Source organism: Centruroides sculpturatus, unplaced genomic scaffold, assembly GCF_000671375.1.
Source record: "Centruroides sculpturatus isolate CEXI.00-Female unplaced genomic scaffold, Cexi_2.0 scaffold1227, whole genome shotgun sequence".
NCBI classification, from domain to species: domain Eukaryota; kingdom Metazoa; phylum Arthropoda; class Arachnida; order Scorpiones; family Buthidae; genus Centruroides; species Centruroides sculpturatus.
Genome location: NW_019392625.1, coordinates 198635 through 224461, shown reverse-complemented (window position 1 = coordinate 224461; position 25827 = coordinate 198635). Strand labels below are relative to the sequence as shown.

The following is a 25827-nucleotide window of genomic DNA, read 5'->3' as shown; positions in this document are numbered from 1 at the left end:
AAATAATATATTTTCATATAACTTTGCATTTCAGATTATTTGATGTGGGTGGACAGAGATCTGAAAGGAAAAAATGGATTCATTGTTTTGAAGATGTAACAGCAATTATATTCTGTGTAGCTATGAGTGAATATGATCAAGTTTTGCATGAAGATGAGACTACTGTGAGTTAATTTAAATTAAAATTTGTCAGAAATATAAAAATTTGCATGTTACTTTTTACAATATTTATTTTTTCATAATAAATTAATTCTTGAAATGATATTTAATTTTCAGAATCGCATGCAGGAAAGTTTAAAGTTGTTTGACTCAATCTGTAATAACAAGTGGTTCACTGATACTTCTATCATTTTATTTCTCAATAAGAAAGATCTTTTTGAAGAGAAAATCAAAAAATCACCTCTCACTATTTGTTTTCCTGAATATACTGGTAAATATTTAATATATTCCATTTCTAATTTAAAATTATGTCAAAAAAAGAATTATTACAAACAAAATTATTTGTTTTTAGTTAATTTTATAATAATTGCAATATTTTTTTTTTTATTTTTTTGAATTTTAATATATGAAACTAGATCTCAATACTTAAATTGATATGATCCTATTCTTATATAAAAATTTAAAAATTAATAAGCTATCCATTAATTTATTTATTAAAATGAAATATGAACTATGAAGTTTTGTTCAATATTTATAAAATAGAAAATATGAATAAAATGGTGATTTGTATCTTTTCTGTGACAATTGATATGAATATTTGCAAGATATTTTTAATTACTCAATAATCTTTATAATATATAAATAGATACAATAAGAATTATGATATTGATTTAAAATTTTATAGTTTACACAGTAAATTACATATTATATTACTAATACATTAAATTAATTTTATTTAACTTTTTAAAATTAGGGAATGAAGTTCAATCTTGATGATAATATAATAAATTTTTATTTTTTAAAAATATTTTTAAGTCATTTATTATTACAATTTATGTAAAGAAATAATAAAATTATATTTTAATAATAACTTAAATCTAAGTGTTTGTTTATTTTAATGTTTAATAATAATAATAATAACTCTCCTGTGGTCACCACCTGGTCGTGGTGGGAGAGCCCAGTAATTTTACTGAACCATAGAGCAATGCAGGCTGGAGCACAAGCTCCTGGTAAGGAGACCCTTGCCAGTAAGGTCTATGGGGAGAAATGAAGCTAAGAGTGACCACACCCACATTCTGTGGAGATATTTATCATGGTAGTAACCAGATCAAAGTGTGATACCGGCTCGGATGTCGCTCGGGTTAACAAGGTCCGCGTTCATGAGTTAGGCAGAGGCTCATGTTCGAAAAATAGGCCGCAGTCTCCCTTGGTTACCGGTGGCGAAAGCAGCGCCGGCCCAAGCATGGCTACTGCAATGCCCTCAACAGATGTGAGGAATCAACCTAGCCTTGGTGTTTCTGTGGCAATGCATCCACAGACCACAAAGGCTGGAAAACCACGCCAACGGATGAAATGGACAACAGAAATGAACGAGTTTATCATCCGCACTTACTACACCATCACAAGACTCGAAACAAACATGACAGCATACAGACAACAACTACACCATAGATTCACACAACAATATCCTCACCTCACTGTCACCGAACAAAGGGTTGTTGATCAAAAACGAACAATTATACACAACAACCTTATCCCACAAACAACACTTGAACTTATCAAACAACAGGTTGCTGATCAAATACATCAACAGACAGAAACATTTAACATTAATGAAGATCACGTAACCTGTCAGGATAATCCAGCAACAAGCACTGATTACAGCACACACACAACAAGTACCACTAATGATACTGCAGGCACTTCCCCATCCATCACTGATAACATAGACATAGAATTAGTTAATACACTCTCACTTATATTTCAGGAAACACTCACTAAATATACAGGTACAGATCCCACACAAAGACCACGAATACCGAAAATCAACACGTCAAAGGTAGTAGGAAAAACACTAAATTATGTAAACACTCACTTACTACCAAACTACATTCATTCAATTTCTACACTCTCAGACATTCATACATTAGTTTATGCTGGGGCAGTCACAGTAGTAACACACCATGGACTGAAAATACACTCACAGACAGACACACACAAAACACAATTCTATCACAAGCCTGCCTGGCAGAGAAGAATAGAAACACAAATAAATGACATTAGACAGCAATTAGGCAGGCTGACACAATACACTAAAAACAACATAACACCCAAATTAAAGAAACAACTCAAAAACATTTTCAAGAAAATCAAAACACACACAAAACATGAACATCACAACACACACATTACAGAATACATCGATACACTAAAACAAAAACTCGCAGCCAAAGCACGTAGACTCAAACGATACAAAACATGTACACTACGAAAACAACAAAATAAATTATTCACAAACAATGAAAAACTTTTCTACAGACAAATCAGTACCAAAACAAACACTGATACACAGCACAGTGGCACACCAACAGAAGAAGAACTCACAACTTATTGGTCTTCTCTTTGGTCCAATGCTGTTACACACAATGCTGATGCAGGCTGGATCGAGGAGGAGAACAGAAACTTGCACAACATACCAACTATGCCCTGTGCTGAAATAAACATACACGACATTCGCTACGCTGTTAACAGAACACACAACTGGAAGACACCTGGTGTAGACAACATTCACAATTTCTGGTACAAAAAGTTTACATCACTGCACCAGGAACTAGCTAAACATCTAACACACATCATCATCAATCCACAAGACATGCCAAAATTTCTTACTCGGGGCATTACCTACATGAAACCTAAAAACAACAAAACCACAGACCCCACACAATACAGACCAATTACATGTCTTCCAACACTCTACAAATTATTGACATCCTGTATCACAAACAAAATATACAAACATGTTGAAGAACACGACATTCTTACAGAACAACAAAAAGGTTGCCGTAGAAATCACAGGGGATGCAAAGAACAGTTACTCATAGATTCAGTCATTCTACGGCAAGCACACAAACAACACAGAAACATACACATGGCATATATAGACTACAGAAAAGCATTCGACAGTGTTCCACACAGTTGGCTGCTACATATTCTACACATGTACAAAATACATCCATCACTCATTGCATTCTTCGAAAACACTATGCAGCACTGGAGAACAACACTACATCTCAGGGTTAGTAACACTTCCATACAAACAAACGAAATATTCATTAGGCGAGGAATTTTTCAAGGAGATTCCTTGAGTCCTCTCTGGTTCTGCCTAGCCCTGAATCCATTATCCAACATGTTAAACAACACGCAATACGGCTACAATATCAGACACGAAAAAACAACACAGTTTACACTCTCACATCTCATGTACATGGACGACATAAAACTTTATGCATCCACACAAAAACAACTTCATCAACTCCTACAAATCACACATTCATACACTAAGGACATACAAATGGAGTTTGGCCTAGACAAATGCAAAAAACTTCACATAGAAAAAGGAATCCTGAAGAAAGAAGATTTTGCACTTGGAAATGGAGACGTTATTGAATCCATGGAAGAGGGCGAGTTCTACAAGTACTTAGGATTCCAACAGGCCAAACTAACAGAACATACACAAATAAAGCAACGATTAATTAAAGAATACCAAAGTAGGTTAAACGCTATACTTAGAACACAGTTAAATGCAAAACACACAGTTAAAGCAATAAACACATATGTCATCCCAGTACTCACATACTCTTTTGGAGTTATACATTGGACTCACACAGATCTCGAGCAACTCCAAAGGAAAACAAGAACAACACTTACTAAGCATAAACAACATCATCCTAAATCCGCCACAGAAAGATTAACCCTTCCACGTAAAGAAGGCGGACGTGGCCTGATTGACATAGTTAACCTTCACTACAAACAAATACAGTCACTGCGAGAGTTTTTCTACAAGAAACAAGAAACATCACAGTTACATAAAGCAGTAACTCTAGCAGACTCAAATAACACACCATTAAACTTACACTCACATCATACAGACATGACACAACACATAAAAAGCATAGACACCATCAAGCAATCGTGGGCTCGAAAGGCACTCCATGGCAGGCATCCTTATGACCTGGCCCAGGATTTTGTTGACAAAACTGCGTCAAACAGCTGGTTAGATCGGGGATGCCTCTTTGGGGAGACGGAAGGATTCATGATTGCCATACAGGATCAGGTCATAAATACTAAAAACTACAGAAAACACATACTCAAAGATACAACACTCACAAATGACACATGCAGAAAATGTCACATCATGCCAGAAACTATACAACACATCACTTCTGGTTGCAAGCTCTTGGCACAGACAGATTACTTACATAGACACAATCAAGTAGCAAATATAATACACCAAGAGCTTGCAAAGAAACACAAATTGGCAGACATCCACGAACCATACTACAAGTATATTCCACAGACAGTATTGGAAAACAACACGCACAAAATGTACTACGACAGAGCCATAATCACAGATAAAACAATTTACCACAACAGACCAGACATCACACTCATTGACAAACACAATAAAATCACATACATTATAGACATAGCCATTCCAAACACTCACAATGTACAAAACACATGCACTGAAAAAATTAGCAAGTACACAGAACTCGCCCAGGAAATAAGGCATCTGTGGAGGATGGATAGGGTGCTTATTGTACCTGTCGTTCTCTCCTGTACAGGTGTGATACCACACACACTACACAAAAGCCTGGGAACATTACAATTGAATAGAAATACATACATCACACTACAGAAGGCCACTATATTGAATACATGCCATATTGTTAGGAAATTCCTGAATACAGACACTGACAAACTTATTTAATTTTAGTTTTATTTTGGTTGCTATGCCTTGACTCTGGTCCAGCATAGTACACAGCCACCGGTGTGAACCAAGTATAACCCACTAAACACAACAATAACAACAACTCTATCAAAAAACTTAATACATATGTTAAATTTAAAATAAACCTTATAACAAGTTTTCAAATACTTCTATTTAAAAATCATTGACATTTCAAGATTAATTTTTATATTAGAATAATTTTATCCACAAACTCTCTACATATTGAGAATTTAATTATAATTAATATACAGTAGAGCATCAATTATCTGAATATTGATCAACTGCACTGGCGTGACCATGAGAGGGTACTTAAGGATGCACCAGGATTTGAATGAATTTCAACATGGGATAGGTTAATATATTTTTTCGTACATAATCGGTTATCCAAAAAATCGATTATCCGAACAACCCCAGTCCTGAATTGTTTTGGATAATCAATGCTCTACTGTATTTATTATTAATAGGTATTTTAAAGTTTTGAAAAACTTTAAAATACCTATTACACAGAAAAAAATTACATATGTTAAATGACTATGTAATCTAGTTGCTAACGATAAAAGATTTGTGGTCCTTTGATTTATATACCTAAAGTTAAAATGCTACCTTTGAACAAGACATTTTGTATATAATTATATTTAAATAATGATTATAATCTTGTATATTAGAGCTGTTGAATGATGAATTTTAAGACAAAAAATATTAAAAAATTTAATTGTTAATGTTAACAATAATCTCAATGTACAATTAACCATTAAAAACTGCTAACAAACTAATATTTTATGTATGATTATTAAAAAGAAATCTTATATAAAATAATAAAGAAAACTAGAAATTAAATGCTTATTAGGAATTATATTCTTGATAATTATGGATTATTGATTCTTTATCTCCATTTAGTGAATTGATTCAAATTGATAGCATTAAGTGCATTTTAATAATCATGTATACAATAAACAAAAAGGCCTCTATCAGTGCAAGATTATTCATATGCATAGCAGTCCTGGGTCTTTGTATGGGTTAAGATAGAGTACATAGAAAATATACTTTGACAAGAATAGTGTCATAAGTGCAGTACATTAGTAATGTTCCAGATTGGTATTCTGTTTAGATGTTCAATTGCAGACTTGTTAAAATCTGAATCAGGTCACAATGTAGCCAAAAATGTTCATTTTGTTGAATTTTTATTAAACTGTTTTGCTGGAAATAGTGTGGAATGTGTGACTTATTAACAGAACATCAGATATTCCCATGTGACAATTTCTAAAAGAACATCTAGAATGGAGTGTTTTCCTGCCAGTTGCCTGGCAACAATTTCTTTGACTTGCAACAGATTCAGAATTGTATTGATATATTTGATTCCATATAAGAATTTTCTTTCTATGTCTGAAGTGTAGAAATGTTCTCAACATTTTCTCAAATAGAACTTTTAAATGTGCCTGGCTGACTCTGAATTGAGAGACTGAATACTGTTAATGTTTTCTAAGAGCTTACAAGACTTTTACTGTAAAAAAGGACTTAGAGAAGGTTACAGGATGGACCTACAAAGATGTCAGTATGGAAGCATTCATTCTTCATTCAGCTGTCTCTAGAGGCGAGATTATACTGTGCCTATTAAATTAATTAATTATTAAAAGATTGTAGGACTTATTCTTAGCAAGTATTTGCAGAGAAGCCAAAGTGATTTAATGCAAACCTGCAGCATTTTTTTGACCTTTTAACTGTACTAAAAGAAATTCTGTCAAACATGAAAAGTGTTTTTTTCTGAAATTATAACTGAATCTTTTAATCTAGCCATACAGCTTGGAAATGTAGAAATAAAAATTCCTAGAATTGCAATGCTTTGTTGCAATTCTAGGCTATAGTATTGCGATAACTACAAAGTAATAGACTTAGAAGCATACTATTATGTATCCGTTTCCTGTTTTAAAATTCCGATGTTTATATAAAAAATATAGACATATATGATGCGCCTCCATTATATGTCATAACATGCCCTCCACGCCAATGAGTCAGTTTCCTTGAAATTGATGGCTGTTCCCTTTCTGAATGCTTTAAAAATTTCAAGCTGTTCTAGATATTTCAGACTGGCCTGGTGTTCACATCGTTGTATTAAACATGCATTATCAAGGTTCACTCTGACGACATCGTCAAGCATGAAAGAAGCCAATGGTGTAGCGGAAAGGCGTTTTTGAATTGAGTATTTGTGTTCCTTGATCCTTGCCTTAAGGCAGCGTATGGTAGCACCAATATATTCACCTGGATGATTCACCCTGTGATTGTAAATAGGGTTAGAATATATTCCTGGAATGCAATTCCTATCAAAACGGTCCTTATCATTTTGTAAACACAAGAAAATGGTCGGTGATCTTCTGTAAGCGATAGTTTTACTTGCATAATGAGCAATTTGTTTGTAGGTGCTATGAAGGATCCTGTTGTAAGTAATAGGAACAAAGGACAGGTTTTCCTGAAGTGCCGCATTCCTAGGTTATTGGTGGCACGCAATAAGTTCATTAATTAGGCACGTAGGGTAACCATGCAGTCTAGCCACATTCGAAATATTCCAATTCCATTTTCCTATCCTCCATGCTTGAACAATGGGTGAAAGCTCTTCTTATTAGGGTCTTAAAAGCAGAGACCTTGTAGCCAAAAGGATCATGTGATTCGGCATGTATGAATAGCGGCGCATATGAGTTCTTACGGAATACCTTAGTTGTTAACTGATCCTGTTGCAAGCTAATGTCAATATCGAGAAAATGCATGCTGGTGGAGCTTTGCTGTTCAGCTCTCAACGAGAGGCCATAAGCATTACTGTTGAAAGTTTCAATAAATGCCGCCAAGTCCGGTTTCTTCTTCCAAACAATGAACACATCATCCACATATCTAGCATACAATATAATGTCAACGTTAAAACTAGGTAAGACATGTTGTTCGAGGTGCCTGACCACCAATTCACATAAGGTTTCTGATATGAGACTACCCATAGGCACCCCTCTAGACTGCAGGAAAGTATCTCCCTCAAATACGAAAAAAGATGAGTGACATATAAGATGTGCCAATTCCAAGATGTCAAAAAGATGCTCAGAAGAGTTGATGTTTCGAATGAGGAAATCCTTTAACTCACAAAAACATGGCTCAATGCAGATGGAAGGAAACATGGATTCAAAATCACATATACGCCATCTAAGCTGTCAAGTGCATTCAATCTGTGAATCAACTGTACCGGATTGGACACAGTATACGAATACTCCTCGATGGTACTGGTTACAAAAGAGTTAAGCATGCACTCTATAAGAATAGTCGGAGATCTCAACTTGTTGTCGACTGGACGTAGTTGTTTACCGGTTTTATGGAGTTTGGCGAAAGCAAATAAGCGTGGTGAAATCGGCGATGAGACAGTTGCCTTAGTTATCTTTAGTAGTCTAGCCAATGGGGAATTAGCCATACGTGCAACCCTTGCTTGAGTCCTTTCCAAAAATCTGCCTGGAGCCTTAGTGCATTCAGTGTTGAGGATGTATTCATGTAAGCTGTTTCTATAGGTATCCCTTTTCATAAGAACAATGCTCCTGGATTTGTCTGCCCTTATGGCGACTACATCATTACTACTCATCCATCATCTAGAATTATGTATGGCATTTGAATACGATTGTTCATCCTGTGTCCTGACTCTGCGGTTACAGATAGCGAAGAAAGTCTTCCATCAGAAGTATTCTTTATGTGTGCTGTTAAGACCTTCCACCATCTTCTCAACATCCGGTATAACCTTAGTTAACTCCACCAGAAGGAAAGGAGCATACATAGGGCCTAAGCCGATTACGTTAACCAGCATGGACGGAGGTCGTATGCCATCCCAATATACAAGAGAACCCTGTATTTGGTTTTGTTTCCAACGTTGGAACATCAACAGCCATTCTATTTTCTTTATGATGTTGCTTGTGGAGTCTCCTAGTAATAGAGTCCGCTAACGGGATGACGCTTGCATTAATTCTGGTCAGGATGTCAGGATTCCTTTCATAAAAATAATTTTCCAATCGGATAACGTTGTTCACTAACGCATACCTTCTTCTCCTAGCATATCTTATTGCTTTTTTCAAACACAAGCACCTAACTATCGGTAGTAACATAGAACAGTCAGGAGGCAAACGTATTCTATAAATCAAAGCAGGAAACAATCCCAATGAACAGCAATTAATTAGAAAGTCTAACTTGGAAGAAGTCCTGCATAACTTCACAACAACCTTTCTATAGTATTTGGTCGGTATAGCCATATCAAAATAATCATCCATCATACCAACACTACTGGTGTAAGAATTAATAAAATAACTACGAAATTACCAACAAACCAGCAATAATTCACTTCAAAAATGAATGTTTTCTACTGTCTTCAATGGTCATCATCAGGTTCGATTCCAAGAGTTTGAAAAATTGAACATCGAAGTTATGCGCATGTCTGATGCAGAGCCTTAACAAAATTATTTGCATAATTGGTTTCCTGTTTTAAAATTCCGATGTTTATATAAAAAATGTAGACATGTATGATGTGCCTCCATTATACGTCATAACATGCCCTCCATGCGTTCGCCAATGAGTCCATTTCCTTGAAATTGATGGCTGTTCCCTTTCTGAACGCTTTAAAATTTTCCAGCTGTTCTAGATATTTCAGGCCGGCCTGGTATATTTCAGGTATTGGTATGTTGATTCAGCAGCAACAGCTAACATGACAAACAACAGGAACTTCTTCAGAAAATTGAACAATAACAACAGTGAAATTATTTGTGGCTGATGGAAGAGAAGTACCTGCAAGTGGAATTGGACATGGTGAACTAGTTTGTGATGAAGGTAGTTCAAATGGCTAGTTAAAATTAGATAATGTGTTATATGTACCACAACTAAATGGGAATTTATTGTCGGTCTTAAAAATGATGCAAAGAGGTTATGATGTGACTTTCAACAGCAAAACAATGCAGTGTTACATAAAACAAGATGGCAAGACACATGCAAAGGCTGAGCTTCAGGGATCACTATTTGTGTTGATCCAACACAATGCGTTACAAGTGTTATCCATGTCCAAGAAGCAGTGTGTGCATCTGTGGCACTTGAGGTGTGTCCACTGTGATTCATCTGTAATGCATTATATGGCTGCCGAAAGTGTTGATGGTGTGACAATTAATGAGTGTGGGTGCACTGTGGGATGCGAAAGTTGTATGAAAAATAAAACATCGCGGAAACCATTTCCAAAAGGATCAATGAATAGTAGTACAAAGCTTGAGCTATTGCACAGTGACTTGTGTGAACCCATGCAAGTGAGAACTCCTGGTGGAAATAGATATTACATAACGATTATAGATGATTATAGTTGTTATACCAAAGTTTATCTGTTGAAGCACAAGTTTGAGGCTAATGTAAAAGTAAAGGAATATATAAACTATGTTGAAACACAAATGGGATGCAAGGTAAAAAAGTTCCGATCTGATAGAGGGACTGATTACACGAATGAAGATCTTTGTAAATTTTTCAAGGAACATAGTATTAAAGTTCAGACCACAGCACCAGATTGCCCTCAAACAGAATGGCAAGGCAGAATGGAAAAATCGTTCTCTTTGTGAGATGGTAAGAACAATGCTGCATGATGCAGGATTAGGAAAATGCTACTAGGGTGAGGTATTAATGATGGCAAATCATATCCAGAACAGATTACCATCGAAAAGGGACCTAATGACACCATACAAGAAATGGGAAGGTAAGAATATTGAGTACTTCTGAAATTTTGGATGTATTGCTTACACAAGAGTTCCTTTTGGAGTAAGAAAGAAACTGGATGTAAAGGCAACTGAAACAAGATTTGTGGGATTTGAAAGTGGCAGCAAGGCATATTGATTGCTGGATATCATAACCAAGAAAATCAAGATAAGCCATGACGTTGTCTTCATAGAAGGAGATCCACGTGACAACATGGGCTCAACCAACAATTCATCCCTCCCACATTACCACAGTTTAGATGACAGCAAAAGGAAAGTGGAAGTTAACCTAAGTGAAAGAGCCATCTTTAACAAGCAGTCTGAGGACAATCTGCCACTCTGTCACTCTACGAGAAACAACAAAGGTCAGACCCCAGACAGATTGATTGAGGCAATGCAAAGTATGGTTGTTTCTGAACTGAAAACCTACAATGATGCCATCAACAGAAAAGATGCAAATGAGTGGATAAAGGCAATGGATGCGGAGATTTGTGCACTCAAGAAAAATGGAACAAGGGTGTTGGCCAAACCACCACCAGAAACAAATGTTGTTGGAAGCAAGTAGATATATAAAATTAAACATGATCCACATGGTAAACCAACAAGATACAAAGCCTGTCTGGTGGCACAAGGCTTCAGTCAAAAATATGGGGAAGATTATGACCAGGTGTTTGCTCCAGTGGCAAAGCCAACAACCCTTAGAATCTTGCTCACTTTAGCAGCTAAACATAAAATGCATGTGAATCACTATGACATTGAGACAGCTTTCTTGAAGGCAACTACACCACACAGTGTACATGCAGCAACCTAAAGGTTACAACACAGAAGAACTGAGCAAAGTTTGCAAGTTTGTGAAAAACCTTCATGGATTGAAGCAAGAAGCTACTGAGTGGAACAGAAAGTTGCTGAAGTACTGACTGAATGCGGCTTTGCACAGAGCATAAATGACCTTTGTCTGTACACTGGAAAAAGTTGCTATGAAACAAAGTACATCATTGTACATGTTGATGATGTAATCACAGCATCAACCTCCAAAGAAGCATTAGATTGGCTTTAAGTGAAAACTAACAAATATTTTCACATGAAAAACCTCAGAAATATCGATCATTACCTTGGAATCAAATTTGATCAAGTTAGTGATAGAATATTCCATCTAAATCGAAAACATTTTATCGAAAACAAAAACCAGCAAGATTCCCATTGATCCTGGATATTTCAAAATTAAAGAGAGGAGACCAAGAATGGAAAGTAACAAACTGTACCTCAATGGTATAGGTAGTTTAGTGTACCTTGCAACTAACACACGCCCAGATATATTGGCAGCAGTTTCCATCCTTGTCCAATGTACAGTGATACCCCGAACTTACGCAATAGGTGGGACCAAGCGATAACCGCATAAGTCTAATTCGCGTAAGTCGGGGTATAATTTCACAATTTGTGTAAAACCCAAGTTGGATGTAGGTAAGCTAATAAATATTCTCGTTAATCTTATCTCGTCTTTTGATTCATTCACGGTTAGAAGAAATCACCACATAGAGTCTCTCAAGTCTCCGTAGATATAACAAACGCAAAAATAAATAACACAAAATAAATTGTGGCTATGTGTCGATTCTGTGCGACACGTCCGAACATGTAAGCCGAACAGTGGTGTGGGGGATTGAGTAATTGAGAGTTGCTTGGCGCTCAAACAAAAGATGAATCAACGCGATTTGAAAATCGCGTAACTCCGGGTTTGCATAAGTCGAGGTATTACTGTACTAAGGAACCAAGAGCAGCCAACTGGAATGAGGTGAAGAGGGTATTTCGATATCTGAAGGGAACAGTTGATTGGAAGCTCAAATTGGGTGAGAAGAGCAACACTAGAACCACATTAGAATGCTTCGTTGACTCAGACTGGGCAGGCAATAACACAGATCGAAAGTCGCATACAGAGTATGCCTTTAAATATCAAGATAGTCCTGTATCCTGGTACAGTAAAAAGCAAAACTAAAAGTAAAAAAAAAGTAAAGGCTTTCGTTTATGTTGGTTATTTCAATCATTTTACTTCATCTTTGGTCTTCCTCTACTTTGCTTTCCTCCAATATTTCAATTCCTTCTCATGGAATACTCATACAATCCTAGACTTATCTGTATTTTGTTTGTAATCAGTTACTTTAACTGTATCTCAAATGTACTCCTTGATTCAATCAACTTTTATTACTCCCAAACATCTAAGAATCTTCATTTCTACTACATAACAATATAAAGATGACTAACATAACAAGAATACATCTTGTTATGTTAGTCATCTTTAGTATTAACATATCTGTATTATAGGTTATGGTTGATTGCATAACATTCCAGATATTTGTAATATTTCCCTCCAATTTTTCCAATATTCCAGACATTTCCTTCCAATTTTTCCATCAAGCTTCAATTTGGCCATTCACTTCTCTTTCTACATTTCTATCCTCTATAAAGCCAATTTTTTTCCTTGATTTTTTCTTGAATCCTTGATTTTTTTTTCTTTCTAGAGTTAGGTTCTTTTTGTTTGTTTCTTTTCTGTTGGAACATATGTATTTGTGAGGTCAGCCGATTAGGGTGAAGGTTTTTCGACAGCCGAGCGGTTCTTTCTGTCGTGTGGGTGCAGACTGACTGCCTGAGACAGGTTTACCATGTAACCGTTTATTAAACATAGAAATTTTCCTTACAGATTACTTGTTAGACGAGGTAGCACCCCAAAGCGCACAGATAAAGTTCGAAATAAAGTTCGTAAAAGTCGGTTTTCGTCACTAGTGGATGGACGCTGCCGGTGAAACACTCGGTGGGCCCTGGGGCGTTGATTACTGCTTTCGGCGGCTTCTCGCGGACGAACCGACGATTCTGTCGATTGCTAGGAGCACCCAGAGAACGATGCTTCCACGATGTTCCAAAATGTCCTTTTTTTTCTAAGATCTGGAGCACGACCGTCCATGAGACGACACACTACGTATCCAAACACCAAGAACCAAAAACTACGAACCAAGAACCTTCGTCTCTTGAGTCGCACAAATTTATAGATTTTTTTACAGCAGTCGCCTCTCCATTGGTCTCTCATTGTCACCTGGTGACAATTCGAAACCTAATGGAGGGCGCGGGAGAGGTTAACATAGCGACTGAATATGATCCTCTCTCTCGTCGCGTTTTCCTCGAATTTCTCCGTTTCCATTGTTTAACTAATTTTCCAAAAAAAACCAATTGCATTGTTCAATCGAGACACCTAATCCGTTTCCTTAGCGTCTGAAAAGGAGCTTTTTACTTTAAATCGACACCCACAATTCGGACCTCTCAGTCGACCCCTGTTCGGGTCCTCACATATTCTTTCTTGCTCTTGCTAACTTTTATATCTTGTTTCTTCCAGTGCTTTATTTCTAACTTTCCAGTTTCTCTTGTTCTGTTTCTTTTCTCTGAATAGAGAGCAGTGTCATCTGCATATATAAACCATCCAGAAACCCAATTTTTAAGTAATGCCAAATAATCTGCTATTTAACAGGTCAATTCTTTTCTTCCAGAAATTCTAAATTAAAATTAATTTAATTCTTTTTACCTCTTTGTTCTTACTTTTTACATTTCTGTGTGTGTATATATTATCTACTTGGACTTCTACAAAAATTTTTTAAAATCTTGAGTAGACAATACATACAAAGATGTGTCTTTTCAATCAGTCCTTTCAAACGTACATGAGGAAACAATAATTCTACAGTGGAGTCGACCTTTTATTTGAGGCTGCTCTTCCACTTCCAAATAAAAAAATTTTAAAATGTCCCTCTGATTGAAAAGACACATATTTGTATGTATTGTCTACTCAAGAATTTTTTTTTTTAATTTGTAAACATAAATTCATCCTGGCCAATTATTTTAAAATGTACTTTGACTGGTGAAAATAAAGTCAAAACATCTATGTTTTGACTAAGATTTCCTCTCTTTGCTAATCAGAAACTTCACCAGTATAATAAGTCCTATTAATAAACAAAGTCCAAGTAAAATTAATTTATTATAATTATAAAAATTATTGAGATGACAGCCTAACCACTTACCTCTAGTCAAATTACTTTACATCTAATTATTAAACTAGCATTAGGCTGTGTACACATTAGGCGTTTTGAAACGTGCGCTTTGGTAATGTGCATTTTAAAGAACTAAGAGTTCTGCATAGGTATACACACTCAAACGCACACTTCTGGCCAAGCATGCATCAAACACATGTTGATAGATTTTGGTTAGAACACACGTTTTGTGGGCGTCAGCCGTGCGCTTTGAGATATATGTGCTGCCATGTTGTTGTACATTCGATCGCACACTTTTGGGTAGAGTGGACGTACATTGGCCGAAATGGAGAATGATCATTTCAATACTGATCTATTTATTGATGAAATCTAAAAGAGACCAGCCGTCGTCAAATAATTATATAGATATTCTAAAAGAATTAAAAAACTTGGGTTCATATTGTCTTAGTTTTGGATACAATGTCACAAACATTCCATGCATCAGTCTATCTCGTAATATTGGGTGCACCCAAAATTCTCTTTGCCTCTGCCATCATCTTTTATAGCGACGATGGAGGAGGCACACACAAGCAATTACTTTCACGTCCATTTTCAAACAGAGCCAGTGCGAACGGTCGTCGAACGCCGAGCTAAACACATGGTGTGTATGCTGCTAACGTGCGTTTAACGCAATGCAAAACACCTAATGTGTACACAGCCTTATTGTAGCCTGATAATATAGTTGATTGTTTGGCAATGTCATCTATATACGGGGTGGACCAAAAAGAATATACGTATTTCAAACTGATTTATTTATTAAACTATCGATAGTAGCAGTGTGCTGCGGGTATCGGAGGAACGAGTGCATTGTCTAGTTTGTCCCCAGATGTCAGTTGTGCTTGGTTACAATGACGTATTCACAGTTGTTGTAAAATGGCTACGCCACAGCACAAAAGCTTTTGTATTCTTGAGCTTGCAAAGTGTAATTCCGTGATTACAGTGCAAAGACGTTTCCGGTTGAGGTACAAAATTGATCCTCCGAATGGATGGAACATTCGCAGATGGTACCGTCAGTTTGTTGACACAGGTTGTGTATGTAAAGGAAAGAGTCCTGGCCAATCTCGTGTATCTGAAGAAAATGTCGCACGGATTCAAGCTGCTTACCAACGTAGCCCTTCAAAATCAACACTTCGTGCCAGTCGGGAATTGCAGCTGCCTAAAACAACAGTTTGGCGTGTTTTGAGACGCAGGTTAGTTATGAAGCCCAGACCGAACTCCCGCCCAGACCCCGGTTCCCGGACACCCGGACAGAACTCCCGCCCGGACCGTTCGTGTCGCTGGTGGAGGAGGACATATTGAACACCTGTAAGCTAAACTAGAGAGTTTCATAAATATGTGTCCCAAGTTCCATAGTTGTATGTCTTACAGTTTATTAAATATATTAGTTTGAAATACGTATATTCTTTTTGGTCCACCCTGTATAATATGCTTTGTGGTGAATCTCCTCTCATCTTTTCTGTTGCTACATCTCTCACAATATTAAGAGAGAAAGCTTAAACTGAACTCTTGTAAGTCTTATCTTTAAAGTTGTTTGTTCCCAAGACAGCTTCTAACTCTAGCAGGAACATCATTGCATATTATCTGAACCTAGAATTGACAATCAGAGTAACAAATTTTGAACATAATGTGAAGAAAACATCAAGCTGAAAAAAGTGATGAATGAAAGAAAACCTCCATTCTACAAACAAACAAGGGAACATTTTTTTCCTTTTCTTGATTATGATGATGATGGAGGAGGACAATGACAAGACATTCAAATGGCCAAGGCAGTTAAGCTGTCAACCTACTGCTCTGGATGACCCAAGACCAAATCCTGTATCTGGACTTCGGGATCTGGGCAGGATATCCCAGGAATTTTTCACTGGCACTCTGTTATGGATATGCCAGGCTCAAACTCTCATTATGCTGGGTATGATTAAAACAGGCATTTTTAGTGCCCACAGGAAAAAAAATGCAACCTAGCAGGAATGAAAATAATTCAGATTATGATTAATGGTCCAAACTTCTTATAAGGAAAAAATGAGATAAAACAAAAACACTTGATTCCTTGTTTATTGTTTAGGACATTTCTGAACAGTTGACAACACTATCTGAAACAACTTTACATTTTTTCAGATATATTCTTGCTTTAAATTCTGTACCATATTACATATCTAACAGTATTATAAATCTTCTCTATATCAACAAAAGTCAGATATAATTTATTCCTGCTACTTTTCTTTAAACTTCTTCATTGTCTATTAGACCAAAAATTGCATCTTCAATTGCTTGGTATTCCTAACATGACACCAAATTGTCTTTTCTCTATAGCTACCTCTTCCCAAAGTCTTCTAAGATTCTTTCCCATATCTTCAATGTTATGTAATGAGTTTTATACCTCTGTAATTCTTGCAATCCTACACATATTTCTCTCTGAAGATTGGAATGGCTATACTTCTCCATTTGTTTGGTATCTTCTTCTGCTGACATACTTTTTCCAGCAATCCCACTGAATCTGTAATAGGTCAATTCCTTCTTTTTCAAGTCTTTCCATGCTTTTACTAGGATGTCATTGGTCTGACTGACTGCCATTCCATTCTTCATCTTTTCCATGGCTCCTTTGACTTCCTAATAGGTAATAAATTTATTTTTTCCAATTTAGGACTGTTTCTGTTTGCATCTCTACTTGGTCCATTCAGCAATTATGAGAACTATACTTCCCACTTAGACAATTTCTTTTGTCTTTAATATTTTTTCATTGCTTCCTTTTATCTGCTTCAACTGATGTCTTTATTAGTTTCAATTTAATGTTTAGCTAGGCTATTGATAATCATCTGTTCTTCCCTGGTTTCCATTTCATCATAGGCTTTGGCTTCAGCTTGGGCAACTGTTTTTTTTCTTCTGTCTGTACTCCACAAGACTATAATTAACTGTTTCCATTCAGAAAATAATCATTTAATTAGGCTTTTTAACAAAGCAATCTTAACAAATTGAGAATATGAGTGTCAGTCTTAAATTTCAAGTCACAAATAGTTCTAATTTACAAGTAAAACTGAACATTAAAAACTACTCACAAACTGTATGAGAGATGATTCAAAGTGTAGTCCATTTTCAAATCAAAGATTATTCTAATTATAAATGAATACATCTTTTATTTGAATAGAATTTAATAAAAATGTATTATGGATATTTTAATAACTATAATAAAATTATAGTTAAATTATAAAAGATTTAGATTTCTTTTCATTAATTTCATTTAGATTTTCTTTTTTGTATTGCTAAACTCTGCTTGTATAAAATTAATAATTTGCGAATGTTTTTTGTAAATATCTTGTATATGATTATTATATATTCACTTCCCACATTTATTATACACATTCTCAACAACAAAATTAAAAAATTTAGGTAATTTATTAAATTGAAATAATAAAACTATGACTGGGCAAATATTCCATGAAGAATTTTTTTGTGGATTGTTATCAAATTCTATCTCTGCCAGAAACTTGGTAAAATAGAAAGTATTTCCAGAAATACTGCAATATTTTAGGTCATCATTCAAAGTATTACCCTGGTAGTTTTTTGACAATTTTTTATTGAAAACATTTACTTTGACAAGCTTTTTTTTTATTACAATTTTCACTGGAGAATGTGCATTTAGTGGGATTTTTAGAACACTAATGTTTCTAGCCAGCCAGTTTCCATCATTATTAAATGATTTTAACTAATATCAAATTATTCTAATTTTTCATAACACTTAAGAATGTCATTTAAAATTAATCTGATTAACTTCATATAACATTTATCATCAATAAAATTACAGGTATTCCTTATACAACACTGAAAATACTCTGTACAAAATTTCACAGTTTACAAGTGTAAACTTCATTATTCAATATTTTTTTACTCAAGTAAGCACACATGTTATCTCAAATTTGCCCATGGAATTTAGAGTATTGAAATTTTCAAATTATTTTATGCTTTTTGTCAGGCTTACTTTAATGAAAACTGATAGTGTAATTTTTTCTTCCTTGTCCTAACTTTCCTATCAACCAGATGTTGTCATCACTGCTGTTAGACTTTAGCCCTTAAGACTGTCGCTGTGTTTTTATAGATTAATCTTCATATTTAGTAAAGTTCACTTAAACATTATTAGGTAAATGTTATTAAAATTTTTTTAACCATAAGTATTACTTACCTATGAATGATTATTTCATTCATAAAAATGATGAACAAAATACAGTGGTAACTTAGTACTTGAACAATTTCGTATTCAAACACAAATTCTGGAAAAAAGTTGCTCAGTACTAAACTGAACAACACAACTTGCTAGAACAAATTTTCGATTAATAACATATTTTTATTTCATCATCCATAAAAAATTTTTAAGATAAAAATAAAAAATATGAAAATGTTGCTGATACTTCTGATCAAGATCAACAAACAAGCTCAGATTACAATGATACTTTGTAAAAACAAAAAGCCCTCATTTAACTAAAATTAATATTAACACATAATACAATATTTTTAATTGTGATTATTAGTTAATTATTGAAATAAATCATCAATTGCTTTAATAAACATATTTCTCTTAGCAACATAAAAGAATAGTATACTTTGCTAACTTCTAGAATATAACCCTATGTTTTGCAGTAGTCCTTTGTTTTGTATAGCATGGATTCATGTAACGCAGCACTTTTTCAAAACAACTACCATGTTATACAAGAGATACCTGTTTTTCAATAGATCTACATGTCAATTCTATTTGTATCATTGGGCTACAATTTGAAAAAATATTGTAGACCTATAATTTCCCACCGTTGTCCATCCATTTGTCTGTCTTTCCTTAATCTTGAGAATGGAATTAGATAAATGAAATATGAGACCAGATATGGAAAAATTTAGACAGGAGTCCCAATTGACTACTTTCACTTTGCATCAGAAGTAACATTATTTCAATTCAAAAGTTTTAATAGATTATTTGTAGTTACTTATCATGAATCTGAGACCAGATATGGAAACCTTAGGGGCAGGAGACCCTGATTGACTATATATGAACTTCCAGTTTGTCCCAGAAGTCACGTTATTTCAATTCAAAACATTTCTCCTGAAAAGTGTAAGATAGATGACTGGCATGACACTATTGTTAAAGGAAAAGTATGATGTACAGAGGCGACATACTTCTAATTTTAGACAGAAAGCATATATTTTAAATGAAATAAATTAAAAATATGATTGAAATTGTATCCCGGCATTCTGACGATCTCACAATAAATAATTGCTTGTCTCATATTCATTCATATTTGGCATTTTGCCAGGCAACATATTATTTTTGAAAAAAATGATGATTGCTCAAATAATAGAAACAAAAATTAAATTATCCTAAACATTCATCTATTCAGCTTTAAAAAATCCTATACTTTCATAAGTGATATACAGTTTTATTCTAAATACTTTCAGATTAGGCTTGGATATTTTAAATGCATTGTTTAAAATATGTAAAAATGTGTTTGCTTTTAGAACTTTTAACAAAATTCTTTATTTTTTAAATTACCAACTTTGTTTTTTGGATTTCAACACAAAAAATATAAGGCTTTTATTAATATAAATATAATGAGCAATTATTACTTGCAAAGTGATAAGATGGCGCAGAACTTCATTGGAAAGTAAATACCAGACAGAGACTGCCTATTTATACTGTTTTTAAAACCACCATTAATCAACTAATTATTTTTTCTAACCAATCACAGCAACAAATTTAATATGTTGAGAAGGAATAGTTTTTGAATTCAATTGATAAATGGTTGCCAGGACAAATAAGTTTAAACTTACAAAATTTTGAATTTCAATTCAAAATTGTTTACAGCTGAAATTCATCAGCCAATCAAAAGCATAATTTCAATTTCTGAACATTAAACAGGTGGGAAAATCAGTTAGAAATCATTTTAACTCTTGAACTGAAATCAAACTTAATGAATCTCATTTGTAATTTAAATTTTCAATTTTAAAGTTTATTAGCATTGGGCTGTTAAACTAATCAAATTTGTAAATTTTGGTATTAATTTAATTCCCCATTTCAGTAATATCAAACATTATGTCACCCTTCTTTAGAAACTACATCATCCCTATTCATGCAACTTCAGAGAACACTATTAGTCACTGACATGATCATTTTAAGGGATAAAAATTTTTTCATGGGACCAATATTTTGTAACATCTTATGCAGGAATTTTTAACATGTCTTATGGACAAAATGATAGGACTTCAGAATTTAAACAACTTAGGTACAAAAACATCTTAACTGGGTTTTACTGTATAATGTCATTTTGAGGCCCCCAGCAAATACCAGGATGTTTTAAGTTAAACACCCATGTGTTAAACTTAAAACATCCCCTAAAGGTGTTTTTTGGAAACACCTTTAGTTTCAAGTTTCTTATCCACAGACTGCTCACCCAGCAGAAATAAACTGTTCCTGGAACTCTTCCAACATTCCCCCATGGTTCAGCAATACATTTCAGCATGCACTTCCACTGATGCATAGTCTGCTGTAAATGTAAACATACATTATGGATGGACTGTAATATGGCAATGAGGTCTACTTGTTGAGCTTGTTTCCTTGTATTTTCATTCTCTGAATGGAAAGTGGAATATGTAGGTATCCCAGCAGGATAAATGGGAGAATGTGGGATGTCTTATCACCTTATCTTTGCTAACATCTTGACAGTGTCTTTTCCAGGAATTGAAAACTCTGCTGTATTTTTCAGTCTGAAGTTTGGACTGTTCCTTCTTGAAAATTTTTCAAAGACTAGCTGCAGTAGTGGCATTTTGGAAAAAAAGACACTATTTCAAGAACCCAAATTGAAAAAGTCCATAGGACTAATGTCAGGTGACTTGGTGGGAATGTCCTTCAGATCTATGTAGTTAATTCCACCTTGGTGCTTAAACTCTTCCAGATAGGCAGTATAACTGCAAGCTGTGGGATAAACTTGTTCTTCTCTTCAGGATACTTCTAGGGGATTTCTTCCAAATATAGTTTTAACACATAAGAGATGAAGTAAGCTGAATTGACTTTATATTTTTTGGGACTCTTATTAGTTCTCTTCCCATCATATCTCAAACTACCTTGAATCCATCTTGCCATCTTTCAGGGCATTTTATAGTCCAACTTTCTAGTACTTCTTGCCTAAGTTGAATGTAGAAATCCTGTGGACTCCATTACAATTTGAGATAGATGTATTCTTTGTCTAATGTAGCCATGTATTTGCTTTTAGAACCAGTCAGGTGATGCTTATATGATCTCCTAGCATTAATCTTTCTGTTCATCTTGTGGGTTGTAATGAGGTGATGAATAGCTGCCTTTTTTCTCATTTTGGCTTGCATATGTGACAATGCACAAAACACCCCCTATGCTTCTGCACCACGGGACCAAAGGGTCAACATAGCATCAACGATGACAAAGTTGTCAGGACTGACACCACTGTGTCTTTAAGGATAGACACAGAAACCTCAATAGCTGTTAAGTTCGTTTTTTGCACAAGTGGTTGATCGCTTGTGTAGGTACTTGGATTTGGGATGGAGATGGATCAAGCGAAAGAAGTGCACTCTACAACTCGATTACGAAAAACAATACCCATTTATATATCATAAGCTATTTACAAATAAGCTGAATATAGGCTATTTACAATTGAAAGGTTGAACATTAGTTATTGTCAATCATGTTGTATATTATAACTATTGGCCCTCCCTTTGTATATTATATTAAAGACTATTGTAACTATCCTCACTAGTCCTAGTCTTGAGAGAGAGTTTACATAGATTCGTGGGCAGATAAATACCTTGTAGAGAATCTGAGGATGTTCCTTGTTGCTGATCAGTTGATGACTTGATGGATTGATGACATGTTGACTTGATGGAAGGCTCTTGATAATAGGTAAACTGATTGTTCGGGTATCAGGAGCATCTCTGGGGGAGTATGGTAAGGTCAATGGGTGTAAAGTATCCAAGCTCTGGTACATCTCCAGAGAGGGCAAACTTTCGATGACGACAGACAAAATCTCATCTCATCACCGGACATTGTTTTTTATTCGGGGGTCCTCCCTTCTTTCTTCTATTGCCATTTTTTGGTAAAGTAAATCTCCACGTCCAACAGCAATTTATTCATTAGGTTCCTGGTGACACATTTGATATATCATCTTGGAAAAGGAAGTGACTCCAGGGTGAAGAATACAATCATGTCCTTTGCATTTAATAATCGTGGGAAATTTTAACAAATTTTTTAATTTAATCTATGTTATATCTTACATGTTAAAAATTCTCAGAAAGTATCTTAAAATTGGGTTAGTAAAATATAAAAATTTGCTAAATTCATCATTTTAATCAATAATTTAAATGATCATTTAGCAGTTAAAAACTAACATTTACCAATAAGTTTCTTATGAATGAGTCTTTCCATTCAAATTTTATGATTTTATTGTTTAATTAATGAAGTACAAATTGTAATTTCATAAAATTTCTGTGAATCTTTGTTTTTAATTGCATTTAGCAAGAACAAAAGACATGCTTAAAGTATATATCGGAAAATAATTGCAAATAAAATTACACTTATCTAATTAAAAATATTTTAAATAATATATTTCCTAAAAAAATTATATAAATTTTCAAAACTTTATTAATGTATTCTTAGATACTATAGTATCAGTATTGTTTGGAGCTGTCCATTAATTACATATATAGTTTGAAGGAGAGAGGTTGCTAAAGATACATCATTATACACAATAGGAAGGGAAGTAGGGTTGAGGTATTGTCTAAGTTAGGGGTTCTCAACTGGGGTCCATGTAACATTGCTGGAGGTCCACAGAAAAAAATATATATAATTGGTGTTCACGGTGATATTTTAATGGTCTATAGCAAGGGTGGGCAACCTTTTTTATAACATGGGCCAGAATAAATTTTACGTTTTTTCCGCGGGCCATAGTAGTTAATTGACACCTTGTGACCTGTAAATTTTTAGTCTGNTTAACTAATTTTCCGAAAAAAACCAATTGCATTGTTCAATCGAGACACCTAATCCGTTTCCTTAGCGTCTGAAAAGGAGCTTTTTACTTTAAATCGACACCCACAATTCGGACCTCTCAGTCGACCCCTGTTCGGGTCCTCACATATTCTTTCTTGCTCTTGCTAACTTTTATATCTTGTTTCTTCCAGTGCTTTATTTCTAACTTTCCAGTTTCTCTTGTTCTGTTTCTTTTCTCTGAATAGAGAGCAGTGTCATCTGCATATATAAACCATCCAGAAACCCAATTTTTAAGTAATGCCAAATAATCTGCTATTTAACAGGTCAATTCTTTTCTTCCAGAAATTCTAAATTAAAATTAATTTAATTCTTTTTACCTCTTTGTTCTTACTTTTTACATTTCTGTGTGTGTATATATTATCTACTTGGACTTCTACAAAAATTTTTTAAAATCTTGAGTAGACAATACATACAAAGATGTGTCTTTTCAATCAGTCCTTTCAAACGTACATGAGGAAACAATAATTCTACAGTGGAGTCGACCTTTTATTTGAGGCTGCTCTTCCACTTCCAAATAAAAAAATTTTAAAATGTCCCTCTGATTGAAAAGACACATATTTGTATGTATTGTCTACTCAAGAATTTTTTTTTTTAATTTGTAAACATAAATTCATCCTGGCCAATTATTTTAAAATGTACTTTGACTGGTGAAAATAAAGTCAAAACATCTATGTTTTGACTAAGATTTCCTCTCTTTGCTAATCAGAAACTTCACCAGTATAATAAGTCCTATTAATAAACAAAGTCCAAGTAAAATTAATTTATTATAATTATAAAAATTATTGAGATGACAGCCTAACCACTTACCTCTAGTCAAATTACTTTACATCTAATTATTAAACTAGCATTAGGCTGTGTACACATTAGGCGTTTTGAAACGTGCGCTTTGGTAATGTGCATTTTAAAGAACTAAGAGTTCTGCATAGGTATACACACTCAAACGCACACTTCTGGCCAAGCATGCATCAAACACATGTTGATAGATTTTGGTTAGAACACACGTTTTGTGGGCGTCAGCCGTGCGCTTTGAGATATATGTGCTGCCATGTTGTTGTACATTCGATCGCACACTTTTGGGTAGAGTGGACGTACATTGGCCGAAATGGAGAATGATCATTTCAATACTGATCTATTTATTGATGAAATCTAAAAGAGACCAGCCGTCGTCAAATAATTATATAGATATTCTAAAAGAATTAAAAAACTTGGGTTCATATTGTCTTAGTTTTGGATACAATGTCACAAACATTCCATGCATCAGTCTATCTCGTAATATTGGGTGCACCCAAAATTCTCTTTGCCTCTGCCATCATCTTTTATAGCGACGATGGAGGAGGCACACACAAGCAATTACTTTCACGTCCATTTTCAAACAGAGCCAGTGCGAACGGTCGTCGAACGCCGAGCTAAACACATGGTGTGTATGCTGCTAACGTGCGTTTAACGCAATGCAAAACACCTAATGTGTACACAGCCTTATTGTAGCCTGATAATATAGTTGATTGTTTGGCAATGTCATCTATATACGGGGTGGACCAAAAAGAATATACGTATTTCAAACTGATTTATTTATTAAACTATCGATAGTAGCAGTGTGCTGCGGGTATCGGAGGAACGAGTGCATTGTCTAGTTTGTCCCCAGATGTCAGTTGTGCTTGGTTACAATGACGTATTCACAGTTGTTGTAAAATGGCTACGCCACAGCACAAAAGCTTTTGTATTCTTGAGCTTGCAAAGTGTAATTCCGTGATTACAGTGCAAAGACGTTTCCGGTTGAGGTACAAAATTGATCCTCCGAATGGATGGAACATTCGCAGATGGTACCGTCAGTTTGTTGACACAGGTTGTGTATGTAAAGGAAAGAGTCCTGGCCGACCTCGTGTATCTGAAGAAAATGTCGCACGGATTCAAGCTGCTTACCAACGTAGCCCTTCAAAATCAACACGTCGTGCCAGTCGGGAATTGCAGCTGCCTAAAACAACAGTTTGGCGTGTTTTGAGACGCAGGTTAGTTATGAAGCCCGGACCG

The 25827-nt window shown here is 34.9% G+C and overlaps 1 protein-coding gene across 1 annotated transcript in view; it reads left to right on the top strand.

Annotated features, from left to right (window-relative positions):
• Positions 1–25827, top strand: part of LOC111617758 (guanine nucleotide-binding protein G(o) subunit alpha-like) — a 59609-nt gene that overhangs the window by 23353 nt on the left and 10429 nt on the right. Inside the window, exons 2-3 of the mRNA XM_023359045.1 lie at positions 35–164; positions 277–430. Coding sequence (XP_023214813.1) covers positions 35–164; positions 277–430 — 284 coding nt within the window. The remainder of the gene's footprint in view (positions 1–34; positions 165–276; positions 431–25827) is intronic.